This window comes from Uloborus diversus, chromosome 10 (genome assembly GCF_026930045.1).
Source record: "Uloborus diversus isolate 005 chromosome 10, Udiv.v.3.1, whole genome shotgun sequence".
NCBI classification, from domain to species: Eukaryota; Metazoa; Arthropoda; class Arachnida; order Araneae; family Uloboridae; genus Uloborus; species Uloborus diversus.
Genome location: NC_072740.1, coordinates 86,820,172 through 86,832,047, shown reverse-complemented (window position 1 = coordinate 86,832,047; position 11,876 = coordinate 86,820,172). Strand labels below are relative to the sequence as shown.

The 11,876-nt window shown below is 32.0% G+C and overlaps 1 protein-coding gene across 1 annotated transcript in view; it reads left to right on the top strand.

Moving 5' to 3' along the window:
• The first annotated feature begins 617 nt into the window (after positions 1-617).
• The window catches only part of LOC129231263 (isobutyryl-CoA dehydrogenase, mitochondrial-like), a 70,683-nt gene continuing 59,424 nt past the window's right edge, over positions 618-11,876 (top strand). Inside the window, exon 1 of the mRNA XM_054865544.1 lies at positions 618-806. Coding sequence (XP_054721519.1) covers positions 707-806 — 100 coding nt within the window. The 5' untranslated portion in view covers positions 618-706. The remainder of the gene's footprint in view (positions 807-11,876) is intronic.

The window sequence follows — 11,876 nt, the reverse complement described above, 5'->3', positions numbered from 1 at the left end:
TTAATGTGAAGAATTTCTACTTATACCATTTTTAACTGTGACCAAGTTAAGTGCTTGTTCTGTCTTTATCCACATCTTTGAAGTGAATAATTAGAATCTTTCAACTGAGCGATAAGTTGCCAAATATGGTAACCCTGCAGTGTTTCCAGTTCCTATTATTAGTCAGACTAGCAAAAGAGAGTCAGAGGGGACATGATTCAGTTATTTAAATTTATCAAAATGAAAGATGTAAATGGATTAAATTTTTGCGGGGAAAGCAGGACAAGGGGTCATTGTTTTAAGCTATTTAAATCTCAGGCTAACTTGGAAATCAGGAAAAACTACTACTTTAGCAGGGTCGTGGGCACTTGGAATAGCTTACCGGAGGAGGCGGTAATAAGCATGGGAGTGGATAGCCTTAAGAGGGCCATTGATCTTCGTTGGGGACTAATTAATTGACTAGGACCAGCCCTGCTGGGCCCAGAGCCTGTTGCTGGTCGTCACATTTGTATTTGTATTTGTAATGACGTCAGTGGAGTTCTCTCTTTAATTTCTTTGGAGAGGAGAAGCTTAAAGGCCTTTTCTATGTACACTTCCTTCATTCGCTCTTGCAGTCGAATGTAATGTAAGAGTTTTCCAAGTTTATTTGTTTTTTACGATATTTACATTTCGTGTTTTCGCCTGTAATAAATTTTTTTTTTCGATTTAAACGGATAATTAAACGAACATGATTGCTTTCAAAGCACGAAATTGTGGTTTATTTTACAATGCATACAAGATTTTCCGACTTCCAGCTGTTCGTTGCAACATTGCAACATGCATTGATCGTAAGTTTAAATTCTTTGTTACATAAATCTGCAGATGTTTTGAATGAAATAATCTTTTTTCAGAAATAAAATTCAGCATTATTGTGATATTATTTTTGAACTGTATATTATGCATAATTGACCCATGTCTTCAACACTAGTTATGTCAGCTATCATAATGTACTTAATGCTGACATTTTACTTTTTTAATAATCATTCCATTATATTTTGGGTTGAAATTGCTTACTGTTTGTATTTGCATGCATTTTTTGAATCAGACCAATCGTTTATCTGCAAGGTTCGCCGATATATATCTGTCGATATATATCATGATGATGTATATCACGATATATATCCGATATTTATTTTGAAAATATCATGATAGTTTAATATTTTCGATATTTATTTTTTCAGTTACGGTATTTTCCATATAAAAAGTATATTAATCTTAGTAATATTGTTCATTTATTATTAAAAATAAACAAAAAGTTATGTGCTATATTTTTATGATGTATAAATGATCAATAATATAACAAAGTAATACAATATTCCTTTTTTACTTGTATTTTGTATTCATAAAATTATTAGTACTGTAACAATCTGAATTTGTATTAAAAGTGCCTAATTAAATGTTAAACATTGCTCAGAAAAAAAGTAAATGTCTTATGACTGTGCACTGTCTAATGCATAATATTTGTTTCTGATGAATCATCTAACTGTACAAGTAGCTAACAGAAAAAAAAGGAGTTAAACAGCTAATGCTAAATTAACTTCATTGAAGTAGATAGAAATGTAAAATGAAATATTAGATATAAATAATGTATAAAAAACTTATTTTAAAGTCTACATACTGTAATTATAATATAAGAAAAAAAAAGAGTCATTTGAGGATGCATTTGCTATTTTGAAGACTTTAGTTAGTGCTAATGGAAAATATCGGATATATATCAAAATATCCGATATATATATATATATATATATATATATATATATATATATATATATATATATATATATATATATATATATATATATATCAAAATATCGGATATTTTTGATATTTTCGAAAATATCATGATATTTTTGAACCCTGTTTATCTGCTTCATGTATGCTATTTTTTTTGCCACTGAAAATTTCGTGAAAATTTCGTCGTTGAGAAGGAAGTTTCAAGGTATTCTTTCCTTAAAATATGTTGGGATACCATAGCTGCAAGATCAAACTGTTGTCATCTATACCGCGTTACTGTAACTTAAAAAATCCTACTAAATACATTTGCATAAAAATTCCACTAGCAAACAACTAAATGTCAGCATGCCATTGAATTTTTTTTTTTTTTTAACTATATATTTCCTTCAAGAAAGAATGATGCACTTAAAAGTTCATTTTTAGCTGAAAACAAAATTATGTCCTTCAGTGAATTACTCCTATTATCTTTATTGATGTTTTTAAAGTTATTCTTATTATTTTATTATTATTTTTAAAATTTTTCTTATTATCTCTATTTATCAATGAGTTATTTTATTATCTTTATGAGTATTTGCTACACATGTTGAATCTCAAAACATGCAGAAAAAAAACATCCAAGAATGTCGTGTATGGGTGGGATAATATATTTAGGTAATTTTTAAAGGCAGACTAGCATTTGTAAACAATGTGATTAAGTTATTATTTGGATGCATTAAATTTAAGGCAGTGTGGCTAAGGAAGCATTCTTTAAAGCTGTAGTTCACAAAGTGAGTGCCACAAGGAGAGGCAAAGGGTGCTGCAAAGTGTCACTTTTGCAGTGCCTGCTGCTTTGTAAAATCACATTTGTTTTGAGCAGATTTGATTTTATAATACCTTTAAAAAAAGTAGAAGGTTTTAAGGTTTAAATAAATGCACTAAAAAAGTAATTAATTACTGAATCTATATTTTATTTTAAATGAGTTTGACTGAACATGAGTTTTTTTTTATTTACTCAAATATCTTAAAATATTGGCAATTTGATTAACATAGTAATTTGAAAGCTCATAGAAGTTTTTGTAAGTTTCAACATTATCTACTCTTTGCTCTAAATATTTTACAGTAAAAGACCAAAAGTGGAAAATGTTGACTTTCACTGGTAATTCACTGGAAATATTTGGCCTTTTGCTGATGTCTTTGGTATGTGAATGTTGATGTTCACTGGCTAATGTTGACATTTACCATATTTCAGACTTCCACAGTAACACATTTACATAATAAAGATTAAATTGGATGCCGTGGGAAAATTCTAATTATTCAAAGGGTGCAGCGAATTGGAAAAGTTTGGGAACCCCGCTGTAGGACATATTGACTAAACTACTGGTTCTCACAATAAAGTTGTGTATACTAATTAAAACTCTAATATTGTAAATACAGCAGAATTTTATTGCACCAAACCTCAGTATGTCACCTGTCCTTATCCCTCCAGAATTTAATGGAGTTAATATCTTTTATTAGAAAAATTTAGTTTTGTCTATCCACTAAGCTGGGCTAAAATTTGTTTTTTTGAGTGTAGAGGGAAATCCTTTCCAAGATTTGATGTTTATAGGGGGATCATAATGTTTTGGAGGATAGAAAAAAATAGCAATTTAATTTGGCAATTAAAGTTTTGTTCATTTTTACATTGTAAAAGTGCATTTTCAGTATCGCATTTGGTCCCAAAGGTTATCTAAATTCAAAAAAAAAAAAAAAAAAAGCTTACTTAGATCTCAATCTCAGTAAATTTGCAAATATTCCAAAAATTCGTGATCCTCATTCAGCATAAATTATATTTTTGGTGGAATAGTATGGATAGAAAACAGCGCTGTGTTTTTTTTTTTTCTGTGATATCAGTAATTTTATACATAATAAAAAGAAGTGGATATCCATATTTTCCCTTGAATTTTTCAAATTTGTCATTAAGGGGGTTCAGGGAATGGATTTAAGAAATTCTGGGCAGGAGGTGTGACTCTGCTCTGAATTTCAGTTGTTTCCACATTCTTAATTGTTTTGTGTTTCAGGATAAAAATAAGATGCTATGTCTGCCTGCCTAAGATTCAGTTGTAAATAGACATGTTGATAAAAATAAGATGCTATGTCTGCCTGCCTAAGATTCAGTTGTAAATAGACATGTTGGCAAAAAAGGTTTCTTTGTGAATCTCCTTTCAACTCCTAAATTTTCCCCATATCTACAGAAACTGTCTGTACTAGCACAGTATTGTATACTGCAGCTAATTTGCATTACGTGAAATAAGTTTTATTATACCATGCTTATGTTATAAAGTAGATGCAAAATACATTCATCTATACTAGAGAAGTAACAGGGTTTGAAAGTTTGTTTTTAAAAACAAGTATAGATAGTCAAGCATGTCTTTGAAGGGGCAGGGGGGAAGCAGCCCCGCCCCCCAAATTTAAAAGACAAGCCTGCAGGTAGCCCATATACTGCATGGTTTCTCAAACACGATAGGATAACATGTGAGAGACTTTGTGTAACACTGCAATATCACTTAAACACAATGAGAAAAATTGCGAATATCTTTACCTTTTATAGCACTAGAGAAAACTTTTTCTGTGTAATTTCTCATTTGTCTTTAAAGCATCTAGCACATTATTTATAAATTCCAGCAAGCTGTGGAGGACGGCAAAGGGTTTTATATAAAACCAGATTTTCTTTAAAACATATGGGAAGGAAAACTGAGTTATTGTGACTGAAGACATCAATGATAAATTCATTTTGGGGAAAGGTGTGACCAGCTTTATTTGAAATAAAAAACGTACTTGAATCATCAGAAAATGATTGAAGTCAAACACATCTTGAAATCGCTCAGAAGTGAAGATTTTTTTGCCGCTATTGTTGTTTCTGAAACTACTCAGAAATCTAAGCCCTAGTTGACAATGCGACCCTATTTTAGGCAGATTTGTGTGGCCTCCCTTTAGTGAGTACCACCAGAGTAGAACTCTGTCTTAGCTGAGACAGCACCCAATAGATCGAAGCATCATCTGTCAACATTTAGATAGGTTTGATCCAGACCAGGAGTTGAGTAATACCTGATCCAGTTCATCCAGAGGTACTGGTTTGTAATGGAAACTTGAAGGACTTTGACCACGATTGATTTAAAATGCATCAGTCACTATTAGGGTACACAGAGATGATCTTCAACTGCCAACATCAATCTTGTGACCCTTCAATTACTGCCTAACCAATAAGGCTACCTGGGATATGTCTTTTTGGATCTCACCTTTATCAGATCGATTTCAATCTGATTAAGTTCAATTGCATTTGTTCACACTAACTAGAATAACAAAAGAAAAAAGATGAATTTAGTTCGGACTAAAGTAATCAGATTGACTTCTACCAGGTGAGAGTAATCAAATTGAATTTAATCAGGCTAAATTTAAGTGGATGAAATTTAGTTCAGACTAAATTCTTAAAGAATAGATGAATGATTAATTAAATAATTCAATAGTTATTTAAATAATTAAAAAAAAAGAGTGCACTCATAAATAAATGTGTGAATGAATGAATGAGTGGACGAATAAATTAATAAAAAGTAAGTCACTGATTGATTGAATTTTAATGACTGAATTGGTTTATTCATCAATCGATAGACTAATTGTTTAATTGAATGAATGGTTAATTGAAACACTGGTTGAATAAATTAATGAAATATTTATTGATTGATTAGCTGGTGGAATTAGTTGAATGATAGAGTAATTATGTGAATGAATGACTGATTGTATTATTGGATCATTAATAAATGAATCAGTAAATGATTATTTGAGTGAATATATGATAAATATTGTTTAATTGTCAAATGAATGATTGAGTGTTTCACTGATCGGATTAAATCATTACTTGATCGATTTACTCATTGAGTTGAATGAATGATTGATTACTTCATTGATTCATTTAACTTAAAAGTCAGTAAGAGTATTAAGGAAGGACTGAATGAATGAATGCTCGCATCAAATGTTTGTATTATGTAAATGATTGATTGAATTGCTGTATAGTTGATGGAATGTTTGGTTGGTTGAATGAATAAACGTTGTATTGAGAAAATGATGTGAATGATTGATTTAGTGAATGGCAGGGCCGATCCTAGGGTGTCGATCGCCCGCGTGCAAAGACCTAATGTGCCGCTCCTCAAAAGTAATTTGCAGATTTTGACTAATTTTTAACGTCCATATAAATCTTTCTTCAAATTTCTATACCAAGTTCTAATTTAAAAAAGAAAGAAAAAAAAAATAAACCAGAAGAATGATGAACCTTTAAAAAGGAAGAAAAGTTTTATAGTAAGAAATCCCTTAAGTACAATTTAGATCTTTGAAGAAAGTAATAGATACCAAAATTTACTAGTCTTAAAAACGCATTTTATAGTCTGTCTTCGGTGACATCAGAGAAGGGGCGGGGGGGGGGGGGGGGGATTGCTCCCAGAAAATTATCGAAATTGGCGTATGAAAAATAGTTTTAGTTAATCTTTGGTTGTGTTCGGTTGCAAGGACAAAAGAGTCGCTTATACTCAAGGTGCATGGGGAAAGTTTCGAAATTGACGTCAAATATCGCAATTTTAGGAACTTTTTCGAGACTTCAGGAGATAGTAATGTTGACGTTCTTTCCTAAAATTCTTTCAAAATTGAAATCAGTTTGAAGCTATTTTTTGTGACCGTAGCGTAAGAAGGATCGACGCTCTTCCCGAAAATTTTCCGAAACTGAAATTTTAAACACGCAACTTTGGGTTACCTTTGTTGACGTTGTTAGAGGGAGGGATATTCAATCGTCTCCCATCGAAAGTTTTCGAAATTGCAGTTTAAAACGCAAATGTAGGCTGTCTTTGGTGATGGTATGGGATCTGGCGGCTTTCCTCCGGTAATTTCTCGGCACTATTGTTTCAAAAACCCATTTTTGGCTGTATTTGAAAACGATAGGGGAAACGTGAAAATATTCCGAACCGAAATATTTTTCAGAACTAAAATCCATTATAGGCTTTTTTTTTTAGAAGGAAGGGTTTTGGGGCTCCCAAGCGGATTTTTCTAAAAGCGAAATTTTATACTATCTTTGGTGACGTTAACGAAACTGGGAAGCTTCGGCGGATCTTGCGGATATTTTTCGATATTAATATCTGAAAAATACAACTATCGACTTTTGTCCACCTCATCTTGACGATTGATGGGTATGCCCTAGTGCGGTAAGCCAAGCAGTTCTCCTCCGGAATTTTTTAGAAATTGAAATCCCAAACACGTATTATTTTAGGCATTGTTTGATAACGATGGGACTAAGAGCGGGCGGGGGTTCAGTGTGCCCTCACGAACTGTTTTTTGAGACTGAAGTCAATTTCAAGCTAGTTTAAGCGGGAAGGGTTCTGTGGCTCCACGGAACCGTCTAAAAACAAAATTTTGAGGTATAGTGATTATATTGGTTCGGGGAGGGTCCTTCCACAAAATTAAGTTCTTGAAACTGATGTTTGAAAAACGCAATTTTATTTTGTTTTTCAATAAATTAAGTGAGAGGGGGTGGGATTAGGGGCTTCTCTAAAGACGCTAATTGGGACTGTCTTTGTAAGTAATCGCAAAAAGTTCATCGTAAAAATTTCGAAAAAGAAATTCGAAAAATGTCATTTAACAATTTTTGATGACATTAGGAAGGGTTGTCCTCTAAAAACACATTTTGGAGCCAACATTTTTAGGCTATGTTTGATTAAGTTAAGGTGGAAGGGGTGAATCAGAGACTTAATTGGGTCCTTAAGATCAGTGGTTCAACCAGTGAAATTTTCCGAAATTAAAGTCCTAGAAACGCAGTTTTAAGCCTTCTTTAGTCTCGTCAAGGAGGTCATGGCATCCTTTTGGATCTTCGTTTTGGAGCTTCGTTTATATTTACTACCCGGGGAAGAGCCTTGTCCTCCTACCTGATCTGAAACTGGGCAGTTCATTCGGGATTTTAACTAGAAAAAATTGCCGTAAAGGTGGGGGGGAATTACAAAATTTTAGTTCGTCATTCATATATGTTTGACTCTCAAAGGAGTCGCAATTTTCCACTTTATTCTCACGCATCCACTATTATTGAACACAGAATTTGTTGTTTGAAATGCTTATGATGAGAGTATCTAATCAGTATAGCTTTTTTTTTTATGTATAAATAAAATATGTCTTCATTGTTTATGTCAATAAAAGCTTGGGCGGTAAACCTTAGTGGCCGCCCTCGGTGCTCCTTTTAGAAGGCATCCTTTCGTGCTTCAGGAGGGGGCCATTTCCCTCATTTCCCCTCCTCTGTATCCAAATGAAGCATGTGTGTAAAGAGTAAATATTAATGGACGATGAACCAGCACAATGTTCCCAAACATTCTATTTTTCTTAAACAATGCTATGCTGTCGGAAAATGGACACTTACTTTGATAATTGAACATTTAAAATTCAGCATATTTATTCGACTTATTATAAGTTATCTTGTGAGAAATTCTTGAAGAAATTTTCTTGGTTATAAGAACTACATGATGCGGCCTGCGGCCGCCCTTTGCTTTGGCCGCCCTTGTGCGGTGCACAATCTGCACACCTGCTAGGATCGGCCCTGGTGAATGGATTAACAATTGAATGTGTGAATGAATCAATCGATCTGTTATTTCATCGTCCACTCACTCAATCAAGCGTTCACTATTTCTTTTCATTTATCAATCATTCTTTTCTTCAATGATATTTTCGTTGATTCATTCATTGCTTCAATTTATCATTCGATAATTCAATCAAACAACCTATAATTAATTCATTTATTTATTGATTTAATCGGTCGATTGTAAGTTCAGCCAGTTAATCATTCATGCATTCCTTCAATCAATCCTTACTGTTCTTAAAAAAAAATACTCATTCTTTCATTCAATCATTCATTCACTTATTTATTCGATCGTTAATTCATTCGCTGCTTGTTTTTTTTCCCCTCTCTCTCAAATCATTTGCTATTTGTTCATTTAAAAAGAATTTAATCTGATCTAAATTTAATAGAATTGAAATCAATCGAAATTATTTTTAATCAGGTTTAGTCTGATTTAATTCACCTCGCCGTGAGAATAATAAACATGTCTAGAAATTGTGTTCTATCAGGAATTAATATATTAAAAACAAACCTTTTCGTAAAGCAAATAAAATTTAACACTGCTGGAATTTCCAGTGATATAAACTCTTCATTCGGATGCTAAAAGCCTTCAGTCTGCATGATGGGTGCGCATTCAGAGCAGCACAGATCATCAAACTGCTCCGCAAGAAATCGGGTCCTTCTGTGGTACTTGCTGGAAATGTCATGATCTTCTTCACACAGGACACAGCAAACTATTAAATGTCTCTGCCGTCATTTAAAAAGAGAGAGAGAGATTGTGTGTTAAATTGATCAACCTATAGTTAACACTAAAATATAGCAAATTTAAATCATCCACTCACCGCTAACGAAACTTGGAGTCACTCGAACAGAATAAAAAACTTTACTTTTTCTTCGACTTGTTCTGTGAATCACCCATATAAATAAACAACCTAAATAAAAAATATTCTTGAATCCTTAACTTAAATTAAAACCTGCAAGCTTCTCCCGGAGAAATCAAAGTAGAGAATGACTCTCAAAATCATGGATAGCATTTTTGTGTTGCAGTTTTGTATTCATAACAATTTCATAATTTATTTTCTGTGGAGTAAAAAATCTTGCTTTTTCCAATGCTGTCAGAAAGAAAACTGAGGGACAATTAATACACTTTTTATTGATAGATTTAATGAAAAAAGTAGTGCCTAAATTTCAGCTAAGCCTAAAAAAGTTCGAGCTAAAAACGCAAATTACTCCTGCCGTAATTAAGTTAGTGCATTGAAATAAATTGTTTAGAACGCAGAAAATTCTACCCTTTTTAACGATATATAATATTAATATGTGCAAGTAATTTTTCACCCTTCTAGTAGCCAATAATAGGCAATTTACGTGAAATTTGGGCCTAAATTTGAATAAAAAAAGAACTAATTATCGGATTTTTTTCGAATTATAGCCTATGTTACTCAGTAAGAAAGCAGCTTTCATATAGTGAAAGAATTTTTCAAATAGGTGCAGTAGTTCCGGAGATTACCTCGAACATATAAACACACAAAAATCCGCCCTCTCTCTTTATAATATTAGTAAAGATTGATTAGTTTGATAATCCTTAAAGTATTCTTCACATTGGTGCCAAAACTCAGATGGATTTGAGCCGAGAAACAAATGTTGCTGGGTGCGGTACTTTCTGATCATTTGGTTAGGAAAACCTAAAGCACCGATCCGGTCACAAGGTTCAACTACGACGACAGAACACACGTTTTGCGTGAACCTTCCAGTACTTTATTTTAAAATATATCTCGGGACCTAAAATCGTTGCCTTTTAAGAGAGTAATGAAGGCTTCACTCTCTCTCTCTCTCTACGTTTAATCTATTCTCAATTGACATATCACAATAGAAAATTTCATTACAAAAAGCAGAGCTGTCTTTCTTATTGTCCTTTGGCAACGGGTTAAATATTTATTTCACTTCTCGCTCAACAATAGGTTAAAATAAATATTAATCATTTGGGAGATATAACCATCCAATGTTTAAATTAATTAATTGAGTAAAAAAAACGTTTCCGAATCTTTCTATCGCGCTTCAAAACCATGCTTGCTACAATTTAATTACACACAAAAAATTTGATCAAAATCGGTCCAGCCGCTTAAAAGCCTTATGGTGACAAACGTCCGCACTGAAGATTTTTATATATTAAAATAACCTAAATATGAGGAGAATGCCCCTTCCTAGCGCATAATTTTAATCTAAAATCTAAATATTTTATCGCTAGATAATTAAATTATTTACAAAATGAACATTGATATAACGCTATAAAAGTGAAAGATATAAAGTTTTGATTTAATTTGTTACTTTAAAGGAAAAGGTGTTTTGGGGTGTATTTTAAAGCAATGTGTGAATTCACGTGCATTGTTAATTATACTATTATTTCTTTGAAAGTTGAATAGTACGGCTTATTTTGCCATTATCCTTCTAGAAATGAATCAATTTGTTCTTCCTTGTCTTTCAAAGATTAAAACCGATTTAAAAGAATACATTTTTCCTATTCATATTATTTTTACTGTTTATAAGTAAATGCAAAACGAAAAAAGTAAGTTAAAGAAAGAAATGAAAAATATTATAATATATTAGTGCAAAATATATCAAAAATAATAACTCCGCTGCTATAAATTAACAATGAAGTTACTGATCTTTTTATACCACTATTATCTTGATATATTTACGATCAGTGATCAAATGGATATTCAATTTTGTGTTCGATGTTCAGTCGACTCTCGGAATTTCTTTGCCTTTTAGGGTAATGCCTAAGGTATTTTGCACTGCAAAATACCAGGGGAGGGGAGGTCCGTTATCTAGTAAATAATTTTTTTTTTTTTTTCAAAATTTAAAACTACTGCTTGAGAAATAAGTCGAGCTATTCTCCCTTGAAAATAAAAAGTGAAAATATTTTACTTTATTGCTTTATTTACTACTATTTTTTCTTGATTCGCTCAACTATTTTATTCATAGGGGAAAAGATTTCACCTATGTATGTTTGCTTCGCATTCAACGGGATTAGATTCACATTTAGAGACTAACTTTTTATTTTCAGTTATCTTATTGAAACGTTAAGAATACGCGTATTTGAGACGGTTTTTGACCGTATTTTTAGCCCTTTAAATGTCAATGTTCCCGAACAGGAACATCAATTAAAGAAGAAAAAAAAAAAAAACCTTTATAATAAGTTTCCTTGTGAGTATTTTAAAAAAATTACTTTTATCAGCAAAAGTAAATTTAATTTTTTAAAAGAAAAACTCTTTCATTAACACTGTTCCTACAAAACATACAAAAAACCCATTTTTATCGATTTTCAGAGTTAAAAAATTTTTTAGCTTAATGTTGATAAAATTTCACAGATAATATGTATAAAAATCATGTTGATGAACAAACACGACCGATAACAAAAAAATTGAACCGCCGAAAAAACTGAAAAGCAAAAAATAATAAACCATTTTAATTAAACCTTAATAACTAAGTTCTTAAACTGATGTAAGTATACCTAAGTATATATTTTTGT